We start from the raw sequence: 19,396 nt of genomic DNA on the forward strand, positions 1-19,396 counted from the left end.
CTATTTCACCTCTCTAGTCAGTCATGATTGCCAGATTACTGAATGCATAAAACACTAAAAATACAAGGCAAACTCTTAGCAGATGCTGCTGACAGTCAGTGACTGATTAATCTGACAATCACATGGGTACATGCAGAATTGGATTCCCAGCTCTTTTAACACCACAAGCTGTAACTTATTTCTGCATATAGATAGTATATCTACATATCTATATATAAATTGTTAATAAAAGCCAGGCTGCAAAACGAAACACGGTTGTTGCAATTTCAAAGTTGGCTGTCAAAAATATGCAAAAAAAGTACATACTAACAAGTAAAAACTAATGCACTGCAATAAATAGCAGTGATTCCTAAATATGAATTGACGTGTAATTACTGAAGAGTTAAGACAAACAAAAAAGCTGAAGAGTACAGTTTCTCTGCTTTCAGATGGCTTGAATGCCGTAGCTCAACTTGAGAAAAGCCAAAAAATAGTTAAAATGTGAGACTGCTCTCAACATGGGCTGGTTCTGAGCATGAAAGGAATAAGTCATGTCATTAAAATGTGATGGGCAGTCTCCAAGGCACATTTTTGCAGTTGATGTTAGATTCATCATTTTATGTAAACCACATTTATAAACAGTGCTAGTAAATGAAAAAGTATTTATTTTGCCTTACAAAGACAAATATATACAAGATCAGCCTAAAAAAAAGACTGCAGCATAAGCATAATCCGCATATGGCAGCATATGCTTGACAGCTCAGACATACCAAGCAATAAAAATATAGTTCCTTTTGATAAAGAAATCAAGGTTACGTTTTAAGAACAGAATTCTAATTTCCTATCAGTTCCTTCATTGTTGGAAGTAGAAATCACTGTAAACATCTGAATAGTTTCACCTTCAATCAATTTTCATTTACTAAACATAAAATATAGAAGAGAATGTACATATTGGTGCCTGCCTCAGACTACTTTCTATTTAAGAGCATCTCTTGTCAATTAAACCCAAATGTGCTGGACTACATGACTGCCACATATCTTGTTGAACCAGGCTATTTAAAACCCAAATCTGCTGTTCAGAAAAGAGCAGAAAACAGTTGGATTGATTTTTCTTTTCATAGTATCTTCAAATGTATCACCGCAAATCAATTGCTTTATAACAGATCCAAGATAGCAGCAGTTGATCCTAACCTCAGTAGACTGCAGCTAAATTGTTTGTACGTCTGCTATGCATTCTACAGAAGTACACTGCAGTCTTACCTTACAAAGTGAGAAGAGCAGAACATCAAGTACCTAGCATCAAATCTCTCAGTTGCACACTCCAGCTTTCATTGAAAGTCTACAGCTGCCCTGCTGTGCTGGCTCATGTAGTGCCATTGGGTCCAAAACTTCAAGTAAATTGGAAACAGGGATCCTAGAGAGGAATTCTGCAAGAGTAGTTAGTTTTCGTAAATTGGAAATATGCTGTGTTTAATAGACACATAAATTAGACTGAGAGCCACTGGCCTATTTTAATGTTCAGTACTATCAACAGCCAACATTTAAATACCAGGATTCTGTACTCCTGGGACCTGGAAGGGTTATTTTTGAGCATTTTGTTTTAGAATGTAACTATATTCATAATAAAAATACTAAACTTGTGTTTTGAGATACTAAACAGTTTCATTACAAGAACATAAGCATGTCAATGAGATCAATAGTTACTCCTATCAAATTGATATCTATTCTAAGACAGGATGGTGACATTTCTTCCAGATACTACTCCATCTGCCAGAAAATTTTTTAAAAAAGAATTTTATTTAAAAGCATCAGAACAGAGCTGTTGCCAAGCACCAGGAATATGGAGTGTTTCAGCAAAGCTAGGAACAACCAAAACTGTTGATTCAGCATTTTTCTGCTGAAAGAAGTAAAAAAGGAGAAAACCATTGCATTCGTATCACAGCCCTCAGAGCACCCTCTCTTCTGTTAAAGAGCCAAGAAAACTTTGGAGGTTTAAAGAACAAATTTGTATTAAATTGCTAAAGTGCATCCAAACCAATGTCTTCAAATCACAAGAGTATTTGGTTAGGAAGCTTTGGTTTCTAAATGCAGGCAGGAGTGCAGATACATGCAATTTGAGATTTCAATAGACTTAAAGATCATCTCTCAGATTTTTATGTGGGAATGTGATTGCTCTTTAAACTGTAATTTCATTCTTTGGGAACAGCGACAGGGAGAAAGTTTATCATCATTCATCTATTCTGCTGGAACTGAAAAACAATGCAGGAAGTAACACAACTCTTATCTTGTTTGATACAATCTCACCCATGGTTTAAGCTTTGGTATAATACTTATTTCTTTCTGAAGAAACTAACCATAGACCAATTAACTAGTATGTGACAAACTGCCATTTTGCAGACACCAACACGTTACACTTAGATTAAAATAAAAATCCAACTGTACTTCTGTAGCTAGAGCAGACTCTTAGCATAGAAGGGAGTCAATTAAAGGACCAGATGAAGTCAGATGTGCACGGAGCGCGTGGAACCGGATGGATGCTATGAACTGGACATCCAAAGACACCAACTACAAAACTTGTGCTCCGGTAAGTTTAGTCACACGGTTCTGAAGCACGCATAGGAAGGCAGCCTACTGAAGGCAAACAAGGACCAGATCCTTTTCTAAGCATCGTGATGTGCGTGACAGCACAAACAACATAACAGTGCAAACTCTCAGAGAATTTGCTTAAAGCAGCTCACAGCTTCAATCCTTGTCACAGAGCACAGCAAATACTGCCTCTGTTTTAAAGATATGCTTAATTCCTCATACTCAGTAGACTACACTGACTAAAACAATCTGATCTACTTTGTGCATGCTTGAAACCATCTCGCCTACACAGATAAGTTGCACTGAAAGCATGAGCAGTACTGATATCTAACTGCACAACAAAGTACCAACTTGGTACCTTCCGAAGGCTTTGGCAACACATATAGCACTACAGGCTACTGGCTCACACTGCCACTGGTTACAATTTTATACTTTTATTAGTGTCACACTTATAGAAGAAGAACAGCAAAGGTAATAAAAACTAAGTGTGATTCCATAGCAGGAATGACCTGAAATGGACCTCACTGTACTTCCAGTGGCCTGATGTCAACTATTATTAAACTACAGGTTTTACAAAGTCGTCCACTAGACGTCTAGAGTTAAGCCAGAAGTTTTGGCTCTCATACAAGCAGTGATGAAAAACATATGAGTGGTAACAAGTCGCCTTAATATCATTCTTCAGTACTAAGATGGGCTAATCTGAAGCAGCAGTTTACTCGGGTGTCACCCAGGGTGCCAGGAGGATCAAGAAGTTTGCACGTGGAATTTTTCTTTATACCTACTTTGCACTTCACAGCACTCAGCCTAACTTCCTTTCCCTCTCTTTTTATAAATGAAATAACTGGACAAAAAGATCTCAGGTGGATTATCAGAGTGCTTCTGGAAGAACTATCAGACTTGCAAGGTATGTCCAGTTTGAATACCTATTATATTTGCATAGCAATAAGGAATTGAGCAACAGATTACTAGCCACTATGTGCAGATTAACATCAGTTAATTTAGAATAAATACCACTTCTTTATGGAACATATGAAATCTACTTTGCAGCTGAAATAATTCTGTGATTACTACATCTGAGCTGCAAGGCAAAAAAAAAAAAGGGATACAGTGAACTATTTAACTATTAAGGACTTCTTCTAATTTCATAACAACTGCTAATAAGCATTTTTCTCCAGTTATTACAATCTCTGAAACTCAATTCTATGTTTATAACAGTTCTAATGTTTACAACTTACTATCTGAATTTAGGCATTCGAGGAGGGCTGCTGTTAAAGAAAAAAAATCAGAAAAGTAGTTGAAATGACATATTAAAGTGCTAAGCTTCTCCAAATGAAGATAACTTTAAGAACTCTTAGATAATGTTTAATGACATGGGCGAAGCAGCGTTTTCTTTGGAAAGCAAAAAACTCACCAAATACTACTTATATTATAAACAAGCTGTTAATTATTGAATTATATAGTTTCAAGACTGGACTGTTTCTCAAGAAAATCAATTTTCAGTAATCTCACTGGCAAAATATTGCCTCCCATTTTCCTAAAGCAGATTACTCAGCATGGAGTAGACAAAGAGTTAAACAGAAACTCATTTATTTGTGGAATGGGACAATGACTAATAGAACCAGACCTATTTTTAAATAGAGCTTTCAAAACAGCAACGGTCTTGCCTTTCTTTGGACAAAGTCTGTGCACAGTGCAATGATGCGTGTTATTAATGAACACAGGGATTTTTCTCTGACTCTGTCAAGACCACCAGCGCGCCACTTCAACATCTCCTTTTCAGAAGCAGTGCCACAGGAAATGTGCCTTCCTACACTGCTAACAGAAGGGTTTTGTAAACGTACTTCTTACAGTTTCGTGATGTTAAAACCTTGCCTATTAACCACTTCAGTGTTGTAAGGGGTAAGGCAGCAGAGACAACACACTGCAGCAGTGCCAAGGAGCACAGCCATCTCATACTAACAGCCTTGCTTCTGTCCCCACAAGCAGCTTTTCCTCCCATTACTCACGTTTACAATTCTCATGTCACAGAACTGTTGCATGCTTATGTGGGAATTTCCCAGGCAGTCTGTAAATGGCTTTAATCCCATCCCATACCATGACATCACCTGTATTTAATTTGGTATCAATGTTATCCTAAATTAACAATAGAAAAAGTGTATAGCTTCCAGGTGCTATTTGGCAATCTGTGCTTTGATCACCAGATTAGTGAGGATAAGTATGTCACAGCCACTTAGGATTGTTAAATTAAGTCAGACTTACAGCATCTCCGTGTGCCCTACATGTAAAGTGTCCTGTCTGTGTTCCTTTACTTTACTGTGAGGTGCCTGGTGTTCCAGTGAAAAGGTATTATTCAGAAGGAAACCAAAGCAAAAGCAGGGCTGCTATATAAAAATATGTATTGAAGAAGCAGTTGAGCCCACCCTGAATACACTGCATTCTTTCTTGAACTCATCTACAATTCCCTTCTGATAAAAATGAGAATGGAGAAGGGCAGACTTTGTCTAAACAGCAGTGAGTGTCCAATAAAACACCCGAGCCCATCTAGCAGCTGGCACATGTCAAAAATGTTTAGCTCACTCTTCTTCTCTGTCTCCTGTTAACATTCCTTCCCCCAGCCCAGCTGTTCCCACCCATTTCTTTGTGCTGACTTTGACACCTGGACCGATTCTGTTTCTTCATCTGGAAAGTGTGCTGGGTTTTACTTTTTAAATGACAAATTCTTGCTGGTTTAGTGAGTTCACTCAGCACAGTGAGCAGCCTGAGTGAAAGATATGGTAAGAGAACAGTATTTGCCTGAAAGCAGAACAAGCCTGAAGTGGCAGCAATACGCCATTAGGAAAGCTGTATTCATGAGCTGTGTTTTCTGAAAGAAATTAAATATTTCATAAGTTTATTATGGTAAAATAATGTTTAAGATTTAAAGAAAGATTATCACAAATGTGAATTTCGGGCTTTAGCTTTATTCATTCTTTTACTCTTTAAGTATGCAGAAAGTTTGTACAAGTGCTTTGCAGTGTGCTCCAGTCAGAACATTCCTGCACAGACCTATCAACAGCTACTTACTGGGAAACTCAAGAGCGCAGCCAAGAAAAAAGAAAATAACAAAAAAAAAAAATCACATAAAACCTCCATAAAACCCCATGCAGTTCTTCAGCCAGTACCACCAAGTCAAACTTGGTTGCTGCTGCTTGCTACTAAGTCAGAAAGCAATAAGAATCTCCTAGCGACAAAATGGGAAGATCACATCAGGCAAAGGCTTTCCTCTTTGCTTAAAAAAAATGGATCGCATCTCAGGCTTTGTTCTGCAAAAGGACTTGTCTTCAAGACATTTAACTCACAGGACTAATACATTTTGCCAGTGGCATAATACAACATTCAGGCTGGATATTAGGAAATACTACTTCTCTGAAAGGGTGGTCAGGCGCTGGAATGGGTTGCCCAGGGAGGTGGTGGAATCCCCTTCCCTGGAGGTGTTCAAGGAACGTTTGGATGTTGTGTTGAGGGATATGGTTTAGCGAGAACCATTGGTGATAGGTGGATGGTTGGACTGGATGATCTTATAGGCCTTTTCCAACCTTAGTGATTCTGTGATTTGTACAAGTGTTTGTGAGCAATAGCTATTTTTCAAGAGCTGAACAGGGCCATTACTCCAGTCACAATCCTCAAGCTTTTCGTAGTTTGAAGTCATGTTTTTTTAGTATCTGAAAGGAAAAACACTGTTTGCTATAGGTACAAGCACAGAAATTGATTTTTAAGTAGTTTCACAAGCCAGCTTCATAACACCAGATCCAGAGCAGCATGTCACAACAGGCATGAAAGATTATTTGAGCATAATAAATTTATATACACAGTGCCCATCAGAATTAGAAGTTGATTAAGACATAGAAAGTAGGTGTCCCAAGATACAATAAACACTTTAAAGCTTGGCATCCAGACTGCACTGAGCTCAGCACAGAGGTCAGTCACTCAGCACCTAAGCAGCCAGAGGGAGACCAGATAAACGCCTGCCTTATAGAACCCAGCCATTAAGGCACTCAGCCAAGAACAACTCAGAAGCCTGAAGGACCTCAATCTCCTTATCTCTTCATCATTTTGTATAACAAAAGAATGGAACTTTTGACTGCTTTGCTGCAGCAGAAGACTAGTAGGACCAGAGAACCCAAAGATGTACACCAAACAAGAACGCAGTTTTCTCCAAACAAATAATTGCAGGTTCCATATCTTGATCTCCACACTATTTACATTCAGAGATCCTTTCAAGAGAACAAATTGCATAGGATTGCAAGTATAACTATTGAATTATTTTTAAGCGCACTGAAACAGAACAGAAAACAAGAAAGAAAAGATGGGAAATATATATATATATATATATATATATATGTGTGAATCTTCTTTTAAGAGACAGTTAAACGAGTAAAACATACAATACTCAAATGAGCGTTCAACTAGGTTACAATAAATATTAAACTGGCAAGATACAATGTATGTTGAGCTTGTTTTCAGATATATTAGAGAGGAAGAAGTCACTTTCTTCTCCTTGAGAAGAGTGGAATTTGTGTAATCTACAGATTGGTAGCCTTTATCATTTTAAACACCCTGAAACATACACAGCTACGTGAGCACAGTGTATGCAGTGCACAGCGTTTTAATGTTGCTAAGAACTATATACAAAAAACATCAAAATCATCCTGTATAAAAACACAAAACTGACAAAATCCTACAACTCTGAGTAAGTCAACTCAAACGACTGCACAGATCAGTGTACTGCTTTTCCTGTGATTGAGGGCTAATGATAAATCGCCTACAGAAAGATTTTTCAGCTATAGGCAGCTCGGTGAGTAATTAGGTGTCTGTGATCAGGTGACTAAACAAGAACTGCCATCCATTTAGTGCTTCCCAAAAGAACATACGATAGTCTAAACAGAAACATCTTTACAACAGGATATGCATAATAAAGTTACAACTGCCCCTCTTGGTTTACACAGTGTCCAGTAAGATCCAAACCTCTTCCTGAATTGTGCTTTTTTAAAATAAATGGCATATAAAAAAAACACTTTATGTACTGTTTGTGATAAATCCCCGAAATGCATCCAGAAGAGAAGCCTTAGAGGAGCAATTAATTCCTCAGTTTCTATTTACTAACACTTGACTAATCCCCATATGAAACTGAAAGCATGCAGGCATGCACAGCTAATGAACTATTTCAAGGTGACAAAACTTATTTCTTCCATAAATACTACTCCAAAATCACCAGTTAAGAGCAGCAGCTAATATCTCCCAACAAGAGATTGGCCTTTTTGATCATATGTTCCACTGACCCATCAGAACCCCTGTGATCCGAAGAGATCACTGCCCTCGCTTCTGGTACCTGCTGTGCTCATAGAGTTTCTTACATGCTCCACAGGAACTTCAAACCTACATCTTACATATGGAAACAAGTTCACATTTGCTAACAAAACTTAAAAATATTTTCTGTAACCTCAAGGTAAGAACATAGCATACAATGTCTGGTTCTGAAATCATACTGACAACCAAATTCCTGTGTACCATTTGTATGGAGGGTAAAGAAATTGTGGAAAAGGAGAGTACGATGCTCAAATTCCAACCTGTATCATCAGGATTTGCAGTAGAAAGACAGAATTTAAACTGCATTGGTTTCAGTCTTGGTATATTTTTCCAGGAGTAGAGAGAAGCCAATAGCTCCTAGAAGATTTTCTACTTCCCTGTAGCACTGGCTGTTCTGGTTGCAATACTTTAGTTACTTGCTTGTAGAATCAAAATGAATTCTATAATTACTGTATTTTGTCTGAAAGTTGCAAAACATTCTGAGGCAATTCTTACTACCTCTATTTCACAGGTTAACTGGGTCAATAAAATCATTCTTAGATAAAAAATAGAGCATACAGAAAACACTCAAAGGCTTTGAACTATGGATCTCCATCATCAGTAACACAGTATTGTGTAGTTAAGGACTGGATGACTCAGACTCCTGGTTTTCTCAGTCAGGTACAGCTAAAAGAAATCTGGTAAAAATCCATCTCAAGAGAAGCAGAAGGAAACTGAATGAGCAGCTGGAATGGCTAAATATTTTTTCATATTTTTCTAAAGATAAATCTTTTGAAATCCTCAGTAGTCTGTGCATTCGTCAAGAACATCAGGTAATTATAGGTATCTGACATGGAGCTTTCTGCTTTGGAGGTGCCCTAAATGATCCAACATCTGTGTGTCCTCCAGCTTGAAGGACCAGAAAACTCTGATTTTTCCAAATTAAAATAAGAATTATTTAACTAGAAGTGTCAAGAGTGTAGAATAAGTGGTGTTTAGGGAGTATCCTGATGAAAGCATTCTGTGTTTGCTAAATAAATATTTCCCAATTTTCTAGAAACAAGCAATGCACATATGCCCCCATACCCAATTAAAAGTATTTTTCATTAAGAATTAATACAACAAATCCAATTTCAAACTCTAGTAAGATCTGCTACAAAAACTACACATTTAAAAGCCTTAATTTCAGAGCCTAAAGTAAATGATGAAACTATTTTTAAAACTGAACTAAAAGAGCTTTGATAGCACATTAAAGTCTAACGAATTTCACTTAAATTTTATATTATTTTTCTGTAAAGCATAATTATATACTAATGATTTCAATATTTTCAGGCTTCAGAGAGCATTTAAAATATTTAGCCTTTATATAGTTATGTTCAAAACAGACCATTTTTCTGGACAACCAATTGTAGCAGTAAGCGAAGACAACACTACAACACTTTTATTTGCTGTTTCACATTCACTGATTCTCGTACCTGGGATTTTCCATTTTTCTTTTCTATTAAAGATCATCCATCCTGATTAAGACAACATGAAAGAGTACACACTCCTCCTCTTCTTGGCATTGTGCTCTGCTAAACCTCTCATTGGTCCTTCATATTTTACACTAAAGAATATGATGCTCCAAGATATGGAAGAAGAAGAAGATGATGACGACGACGACAATTCTCTGTTTCCAACCACTGAACCAATTATTCCTCTAATCCCTTTTGATCTATTCCCAACGTGCCCCTTTGGATGCCAGTGTTATGTGAGAGTTGTTCACTGTTCTGATCTAGGTAAGAATTCTGCTGTCCATTTAATTCTCCTTTGCAAGCCTGTTTTAAAGGATGAATTCTGCAGGTCCGTAATTTGCACACCTTCATATATTGAGGCTGTTTGTTCTGGATAAGAAAAGACTCTAGGGAGACCTGAGAGCAGCCCCTTTAGAGGAAGGGGCCAAACTTCAGGAGGATGTGCTGCAACAGAATGAGGGAAATGGTTTCTAACTAAAGGAGTGGAGATTTAGATTGGACATAAGGAAATTTTTTTAATTATTTTTATTTTTTACAGCGAGGCACTGGCACAGGTTGCACAGAAAAGTGGTGGTGCCTCATCCTTGGAAGCATTCAAGATCAGGCTGGAGGGGCACTGAGCACCTGATGGAGCTGCAGATGCCTGAGCTCATTGCAGGGGGCTGGACTAGATGGCCTTTAGGAGTCTTTTCCAATCTAATGATTCTTTGATTCTTTGTTACTATACAGGTCATTTTCAAAGTAAGCTTACGTTTCTTTTTTCCAATCAGGATTGCAAACATCAATTAAATTATATACAAGAAAACAAGCTGAAAAAATTCCCCCATCTTTGGTTTGCATTCAGTAAATTACCCTTGTGCCAAAAAAGGTTTTGGCTAAATATCTACTCCATTCACAGCTACAGAGGAACAGCTCAAACATCAAGAAATGATAGCAAATGGAAAAGCAGCCATAAATAAACCACAACTAAGTTATAATGCAAATGTATAAGTAGGATGCAAATTATTTGCTTAGCTTAACCCCAGTTACAACTGAATGTCACTGCTAACAAGATTTTAAACAAAGGCTAAACTGCCACCGTTAATGTTACAGATATTCATCCTTAATGATCAAAATTCCTAAGTATGAATTCATTATTAATTGCTCCAGTTGGAATTAGTCTCACTGAAATTTTCTGATGATTTAGGGTGGTCAAAGGACCAGGCCTCCAGACTTAATCCCAGGCTCTTCCCATCTTAGAAAGATTGAATCAAAATCCCGTGTTTTTGTGGGTTTTTGTTTGCTTGTTTTTGAATCTGCCAGTATTAAGCAATACAAACAAGCAAGTTGCTATCCCTTCGCTGGTCTCCTCTGCTGAGTCAGGACCTTGGATTGTATGAACTGGAGCAGTTTTGTAATCGAACTGGACTGGGGAATTCATATAAGTGATAACTGGGTACTGGAAGCTGAGACATCGGATCTTGGCGGGTTACATCAAGAACACATTGCTCAGCCCTGACATTAATGCATGGCAACGCGAGCAACTGGGCTGCTCCAGCAGATTCTGAGGGCAGATGCAGAGCAGCAGACAGCAGCAGAGCAGGTATCTCGCCAAGCCACGGGAACAGCTTTGTTCCTAAATACAAAACAGCCATTGCTTGTCTGAGAACAAACTGCTCTAGCAGCATGTAACGAGCACGCCATGTAAGCTTTTCATCAACATGAGAATAAATTACTCCACTCATTTTTGACAGCCATCCTTACATAATCAGTTCCAAACACTATCAGTGTTCTCCTCTATCTGGTGCTTTAGTGCTGATTTTTCTTTCCCGTTTAGCAGTTTATTTCTTTGGATGTGCATAAAGGCAGGTAATGCTTCTGTTCCTCTCACATCCTGAAACAGGTTTGACATCAATACCTCGCAACATTCCACCAGATACTCGCATGATTGACCTTCAGAACAACAAAATAAGAGAGGTCAAGGAAAACGATCTCCAAGGACTCGCATCACTTTATGTAAGCTTCCTACTTTCCAATTGTGAAATCTTATTTAGCAATCTTAAATATCTTTATACTTTTAAAATATAAATGGTATTTCTCTTCTCCAACAGCATCCAGAAAGATGCAGTCCAATGTCTGCATATTGGCTGCACAGACATAGTAAGAAGCAAATTTCTTTGAGCTGTAAAAGTTAAAAATCCAGAAAACATACTATGATATGTTTCACCAAAAAGATCCTCAAGACTTATTCAATTCTAGGCATGTACAACAACACTTCCTACATTTTAAAGGCTGCTCAGCTGTAAAACAGTAGAAAGAACTCACTCTCTCATGGGAAGATGCAATCTGTGCTTTCTGAGAGTACCTCCAAAAGCAAACAACGTACAACCAATGCATATAGCACTGAAACTGAGGTTACCTACCCAATTTTCCTGAACAGAAAATAAAGCAGTGCTGAATTAACAAAAAAAGCTTTGTGCTTTTCTATGTGTTCTTCACATGCTCAAGTTACGCATAAAGACAGACTTTAAAATGAGTAGCAGGAGCAACTGATAAATCAAGAAAGTTATGGTACACAATGAAGAGAATAAAAGAGGCTCAAAGACCCATAAAGATGGGTTAAATCTGTTCTGGAGTACAATCTCCACAAGATGTCACTCTAGATCCAGTACCAAGGAACACTGACAATTACAAAATTCTTATTATAAAAGTGAAAAATCTGTCCCACAGCTCATAACATGAAGATCTATTGCACATTAGAAAGACATGAAGTACACATTAAAGCAACATCAAATGAATCCTTTTTAGTCATATTTGGTTTTGAGCAAGAACAGAAAATGTGCTGAATGTAAGTGTTCACCCATGAGCTTTCTAATTATTAGGAAACCAGAAGTGGGGATCATATTGATTCACTGTTTGGAACAATGAGTTTCCAATTCCCCTTAAGAGTACAATGTCTGGATACAGAATGGTCGTACACTTATAAGTGGGGTTTATAAAGGTCTAACAGAAACAAAACTTCCATGGACAGAGAAAAGCACTGGAATACATCAGGAATCACCACCTTATATATAGAGTCACCACTTAATTATGTGATAACTAAAAACTCTGAGCTGCTTTGATTTTTTTCAACTGTTGCTTTGTGATTATGTGGCAAGACCGAAAGCGATTTTCAGTTAAAGCAAAGTTTATTTTGCACTAAATGTCTGAGCATTAGTCTCCTTAGCAAAGCCACAGATGGCAACACAGATTAGAAAGGAAGCATTTCCTGTTTATTTCCTTAAGCTATTCCCATTTTTGCTGGAAAAAAGATTAATTCTGTTTTGCTCCAGCTTTTTTCACAACTCCAGGGAGAAGACAAATTCCCAATAGCACAAAGAAGTGAAAAAAAGAAAAATCCAAACAAAACAATAAGCCAAACAACTCCCTCCCCTCAAGAAAAAAACTAAACAAAACCCACTCCTGTAGAAATAGAAGCATAGAGATGTGATCTGACATGCAAAATAACCATCAGATACCTTGCCTCTTGCTGGCTGTGTTATCCCATTACAAGTTCCATACTGGAGTTTGGTGTTTTAGAGGACTGAAACGTTTCATTGTTAAACCATGCATCAGATTTAAGACTTCATCATAACACACCGCTATACTTTTTTCTTTGTGTCGCTCTTCCCACGTGTCATAGGCACTTGCTTTGAACAACAATAAGATAACCAAGATCCATCCAAAAGCCTTTCAGCCTACCAAGAAGTTGCGACGACTGTATTTATCTCATAACCAGCTAACTGAGATCCCAACAAACCTACCAAAAACTTTAGCAGAGCTCAGAATTCATGCTAATAAGGTTAAGAAAATCCCCAAGGATGCGTTTAAAGGAATGAAGTCTCTACACGTTCTGGGTAAGTCTGAGCAGAAAGATAAAGTCTAAACTAAGGAATTACTATATTGCATACAACTTTCATTCAAACATTTCCTCTGCGTGGAAATTCATCTTAAAGAGATATTCATGATCATGTATTTATATGGATCATCATCATTCACATCATTTACATGCTATTAGAGGTTGCTACAAAGGTAAAGTTCCTGCTAACCCTGCAAGGCTAGTTAGACAGCCTTTATTCATTGAAAGGTTTGCACTACCAGCCATGGGAGCAGGTTATCAAAGTTAAAGACTAATGGATTTCTAAAATATTAACATTCATTAATAAAATGAAGTCAGCAGTTATAACCTAGTTTAACATACATAAAGTTCCTATGCCATGAGTATTTTCTCTTCCCTCCTTGACAGAAATGAGTGCAAATCCTCTCAACAATGATGGAATAGAGCCAGGTGCTTTTGAAGGAGTAAATATCTATCACATAAGAATTGCAGAAGCTAAATTAACTTCAATTCCTAAAGGTACGCTTTGTTTTACCTTGTCTACTTTGCCTTTACCAGCATAATCTTAAATGCAGTGTTCTCACATCAGTATGATTATTAAAAGTTTCATACATTGAGATACACACCTCTTTCTCACTTTTCTTGTTCTCAGTGTACAGAAATACCCAGTGGTACATCCCTAAGGCAGCCACGTGTAGGAACACACAGGGCACACCCAGGTCTGCCCTTCCATCCCCTCCCCATCACTTGCTCCAGCAGGCAGTCCCTTCCTGCCGCTGCCATCCAGAGACGTTTGTCAGGGAAAGCAATGGGAAACAAAGAAACGGCAGCAGCCACTTCAGGGCTTTCATCAGTTCTTAAGATATTTTGAGGATCGGAAACTAGCTGCGTGCTTATGGTAGCACTATCCCAGCACACAAGACATTTTTCTTGTATCATCATAATACCATCTCCTGTCACTTATCAGGAAAAAATATATGTAAAACGATTCAGAATTTCTCTTTGTTATGGAGAAATATCCTATAAGAAAATACAGCATGAGTTTATTTCAATTCATGGGCTCAGGTAAACAGGAATTCATTGCTAGGACATGCTTCACATGTGGAAACTAAGTTTGTCTCCAGATCCTTCTTTCTGCACAAAATTAAAGATACCCATAATTTACAAAACACACTTAAAATCTGAAGTGGACACATGGGTAATCTTCTCTCCATACTAACTTGGACAAAAGCAGCATCTGTGAAACAGTGAACTGCAACGTAAACTAAAAAAACAACACCCATCCAAACATGTCAGCAATGACAGAATGTAAAGCACAGCCCTGCAGTTTCCTGTCTCAGTTGGGGCTACAACAAGCAACAGTAGGAGCAGGGCTCTGGGAGGCACTACTAGGAACAGAAAGATGTGGTTTGTCTGGCTTGGTGTCAGGGAGCAAACTAGACAAATGCTAGCAAAATCAAAGGTGAGATCAGCAAAGGAAAATGCAAACCTGTGACTGTCTTCTTTCGCCCTCTCTAACTGGATGTTGTATAGAAGGTTTTTGTCTCCTGGCCTATTCACAAAGCACAGAACAGGCAGCTCTGAAGTGGGGCTATTTGGTTTCATATGAGAAATCACTCTGAGTACCAGCACTGAAAAGAAGATACCTGATAACTCATTTTACTCAGAGAATTCCAAAAGCTTTTCTCACAGACCATTTGCTCAGAGCTACAACAGCACTATTTTAAACCAAAGAATGTTGACAAGTATTGCTGTTTTGTTCTTTGAACATGTAACATACCTGTACCTAATGCTCCTTGTTTGACACAATCTCATCCAGGACTCTTCACCCACCCCCACACAAAGAAAAGAAGATATTAGGAATATAATAACTACTCCAACAATTACCTGTTAAATCATTTCTTTGATTTTTCTCACACTGAGCATTTGTTTTTCATCAGATTTACCCTCCAGTCTACTAGAGCTTCACTTAGATGACAACAAGATCACAGCAGTCGAACTTGAAGACTTTAACCGGTATAAAGATCTTCAAAGGTAAAATTTCCAAGCAGAAAGCTTTCATGTGATAAGAGGTCAGTCCTGATAGGACCTCTTACCTAATACTTCTGTTATGAATATGACAATAGAGAACTCAAATTTGTAAATGCTTTAGAGTAAGAACTGCTGTAAATAAGACCAAACTTTATATATAAAATATTTTTTACTTCATATGTGTCATATATATTAAAAATACTGGCCTTGTTATTGTTACATCTTACCTAGAATCCTCATTAGAAGTGTGTAAAGAATAACATCTGATTACAGAAGTATGAACTTCTTTCTCTAAAGCTTAGTTAAGTAGCCTGAAAATTTGGCTGAGCAGTGCCGGATTTTATATTGATTAATAGAAACCACTACCAAAGAACTACTGAACTTTTAAATACCTACTTCAGTTTCTGAACAAATTAATATAGAAAGGAGAAAACGGAAACTAAAGGATGAATTGAAGGAGCAAAATGGCTTAAGCTGCCACCTTCTGAATCACCTTCCAAGCACCACAGGGTCAAGTTTTGCATAAAAAGCCAAATTAAGACCTAAATAAGGAAAATGTGAAAGTAGGAAAGATAGTAATACTGCTGATTTTCAAAATATGATGGTAAGATATAAGCATTACTGTTTCTTTATACGACTTTCTCTTCTTTGGCTCTTTATTAGGACACTTTTTATTAATGAATGAGGGTTTTTTTGTAGCTACGCTACTCAATAAAAAGGCATGGTTTATTTTACAAGCAGATGTGTTGCTGCTTATCTTTAACACTTGGACTAAAGAAGAAAAAGTGCAACTAGAACTAGACAATAGCTCACATCTAGTCAACTGCTGTCCTTTAAACAGAGATTAAATTACAAAAAAATACTTGTTAGGTCAATGGTAGTTTCTTTCTGTCAGAGGTAAGACTTGATCATTCTTCCCCAGTTCTTTTTCCTATGAATACTCCTGTGAATTTCAGTCTTTAAAAAAAGCATGCCCTTGAATGCTGTTGTAAATCTCAATCTTCAATTAAACGTTCCTTGTACTGTTTCTAGGCTTGGCCTTGGGAACAATAAAATCAAAGATGTGGAAAATGGAAGTTTTGCCAACATACCAAGTATACGAGAAATCCACCTTGAAAAAAATAAGCTCAAGAAAGTTCCTCCTGGATTACCTGATCTGAAATACCTGCAGGTCATATACTAAACTTAATAGAAGTCTTTGGGAGTTACAATTTGTTTGGTACAATGCTGTATAGACGAGAACATAATTAAAAGCTAATTGTCATTGAGATATTTTGGCATGACTCATACGACAAAAATGAATTCAACTCAAACAAAAGGAAGAATAAGCAGTAAAAAAGGAAAACACACCGCACACAGGAAAGATATTTGCAAAAAGTTTGTTACAGTTTCCATGCTAGGCAGATGTATTTTTTTCTTTCCTACCCCCAAAAAAACCCTTATCTCCAAATAACATTCTCTATAAGTCTGAAATGACTACATTTTAAGATACATATTTTTTTAATTTTAGTATTTCTATTTAGAACTAGAAAAATACTGCATTAAGATGTACTCAAAATCCTTCCCGAAATCTGGAATAGCAATTAAAAACATAAGTAAGATGTCATATGTTTTGGGATGCAGAGCAGGGCATAGCTTAGAGAAGCCATGAAGAAATGCACAGATGACAGAACATGAGCTGTTTAGTAAAATCTTTTACCTATGAATATCACTTCTACTTCTCATTTCACTTCAAGTAAAAGGAATTTTTTTGATTCATGTCAGTGTATATAAATATAGATATCTAACATTGGTTTTTAATTTAAATGTAGTTATAACTCTGTGTAAAAAGAAGTCTTTAGTCCTTGTACAATGTTTTCTTCCATTCAAAATTCTACTAGCACAATTTCCTTACTAAATTAAGCTTAGCTTACTAAATTAGCATTAGGCAGCTAATTGTGCAACCATTCCAACAAGTCTCTCCCAGTACCAACTTTACTAGAGATTACTTTTTGAAATGCATGAAATCAGTAAGATTCAGTAACATCACAGGGGAATACAGTACTACAGCACTGCAATCATTACTAAAAGAGAATATAGGTTTGCATTTTAAAGAGAATATTCCATAAGAACAGGGACAAAATCTGAGAACACACTGATAAAATACCGTATGTTTTTTATTTGTTAGCTTTTGTGGGATGGAAGAGATTGTGATACGTGGGAAGAATTTTCTAAGCGCTTAAAACAAGCATTCAATTCCTGATTTGATTAACAGACTGTATCCAGCTGTTCTCACCACATACATCAGTTACCTATTCACTAATGAAAGTGTTTTCCCATTTACACGCTGAGCTATGACATTTCACTGTTTTTTTCCTGCTGTAGGTGGTCTTCCTTCATTCGAACCACATTGCAAAACTGGGAGTGAACGACTTCTGTCCAACAGGAAGAAGGAAGAAGAAAGCGTTATACAGCGGGATAAGCCTCTTCAATAACCCTGTGAAGTACTGGGAGGTGCAGCCTTCAACCTTCCGCTGCATCTTAGCCAGGAACAGCGTGCAGCTGGGAAATTTCCTCAAGTGATACCAAAGTCAGGGGTTACAAAAGCAACCTGTCCAAACCGTTTCTACGTTACTTGAAATTTCCTGAAAATGCCAACATTTAACCAGTTTATGAAGTAATTACTATTTCAGAAAAAGTTAATTAGAAATGATATTGCAGCAGGTGCCATTGCCTTATTTGACAATGTTCAAGCCACATTTGAATAATTTAAGCAGCAATATTTATCTCATGGAAGGACTCTTGGAACTGAAACTGGAAACTGCACTTGGTGTTTCCTGTAATAGGTGTTGAATTCTTTAATCACGTATTTTGCCATATTCTTTTTTCAAAATAACTTCTAGAACTAAAGTAGGAGTCACTTATTCCACAGTAAGGACCTTTCCTTTGCTAAATAGTATTGTTAAAAAAGATGCAAAAACCTACCAGACATTGACAAATTCTTGTGCTGTTTCTGGTAACCAGTGAACAGGAAAATATGCAAGAAGGTACAGCATCAGCACTGTGAGGTCTTTCATCTCTAAACTAGAATATATTTTAGTTTGGGAGATAAAAATGGTTTTCATATCAAGAATTAGCACATAAGAACACTTAAAAGTTTGTGGTATTTATTCTTGCAACTTGAACGAGGAAATGTTCAATGTTTTCTATCAGTATAATTTGATGCACTCTGGATGATAAAAGGATGATTCAAGGTTTATCATACGCTTTAAGCTTAATAGGAATGTTTACTAAAATCTGTAGGCCAGCACAATCATCTTCTCTTACCTATAATAGTTGTAATCATGTTTTTCATTTAATTTTTTTCCTTTATATTCTGACATCACACGGGTTAAGAATCCCTCATTAATTTTACTAAGTATCCTAAAATTGCAGAACGCAAGCAGATAGCTGGAACTCAACTACCCTGACTTCTTACACAGGTCAGCACATAGAACTCTCAATCCTGACAGTACTGTATAGAATGGATATTTTATATATCTATTTAGTGTATATTTGCTATTGGGATTCAAAATAAATTAAATAAATTTAAATAACACTTGTCTTTTTATATTTTATTATGATATGTCACATCAAAGCATTCAGAGATTACATCCAAGCACCTTTCTCACTCTTATCTAGACATTTTCTGTATTCCTTCCTTTTTCAAAAGCTACATAGTCTGCAAATTATTTAATACAATCACTCTTCACAAAATTAAAAATTCAACAACGTACTTGAAGCAGCTATGGGAAATGACACAAACAAACAGCAGAAGAAAATACGGCAAAGAAATGAAGCAATTCCAAAGCTCTGTCTTTCCTTCCTTCCCTAGGTACACTAAGCAATAAACCTCAAATCTAACATCAGTATTTTTCCATCAGCTTCATATTTTTGTATTAATATTCTGCTAGTATTACTACACTGTTGCAGAATCGTCTTCAAATCAACGTCCACTGTTAGCTATGATGGCAAATGCCTAATTACTGAAATCTTTTACACTTCCTCCACCCAGCACACCTGAAACCTGTGAGGACCACAACCTGTACTGGAGGATGGAGACCAGGTCAGGTGAAACTGGTCCTGA

At 37.1% G+C, this 19,396-nt stretch overlaps 2 protein-coding genes across 2 annotated transcripts in view; one reads left to right on the top strand and one right to left on the bottom strand.

Moving 5' to 3' along the window:
- The window catches only part of CENPP (centromere protein P), a 128,261-nt gene that overhangs the window by 55,459 nt on the left and 53,406 nt on the right, over nucleotides 1-19,396 (bottom strand). The gene's annotated exons all lie outside the window — the stretch shown is intronic.
- Nucleotides 3,211-18,867, top strand: ASPN (asporin). The gene is made up of 8 exons (XM_031609295.2): nucleotides 3,211-3,469; nucleotides 9,398-9,668; nucleotides 11,287-11,399; nucleotides 13,066-13,279; nucleotides 13,669-13,779; nucleotides 15,201-15,294; nucleotides 16,324-16,462; nucleotides 17,656-18,867. The coding sequence occupies exons 2-8, from the start codon at nucleotides 9,422-9,424 to the stop codon at nucleotides 17,851-17,853; spliced, it is 1,116 nt and encodes a 371-aa protein (XP_031465155.1). The 5' UTR covers nucleotides 3,211-3,469; nucleotides 9,398-9,421; the 3' UTR covers nucleotides 17,854-18,867.

The sequence above is a fragment of the Phasianus colchicus genome, chromosome 11 (genome assembly GCF_987193195.1).
Source record: "Phasianus colchicus chromosome 11, bPhaCol1.hap1.1, whole genome shotgun sequence".
Lineage (NCBI taxonomy): Eukaryota > Metazoa > Chordata > Aves > Galliformes > Phasianidae > Phasianus > Phasianus colchicus.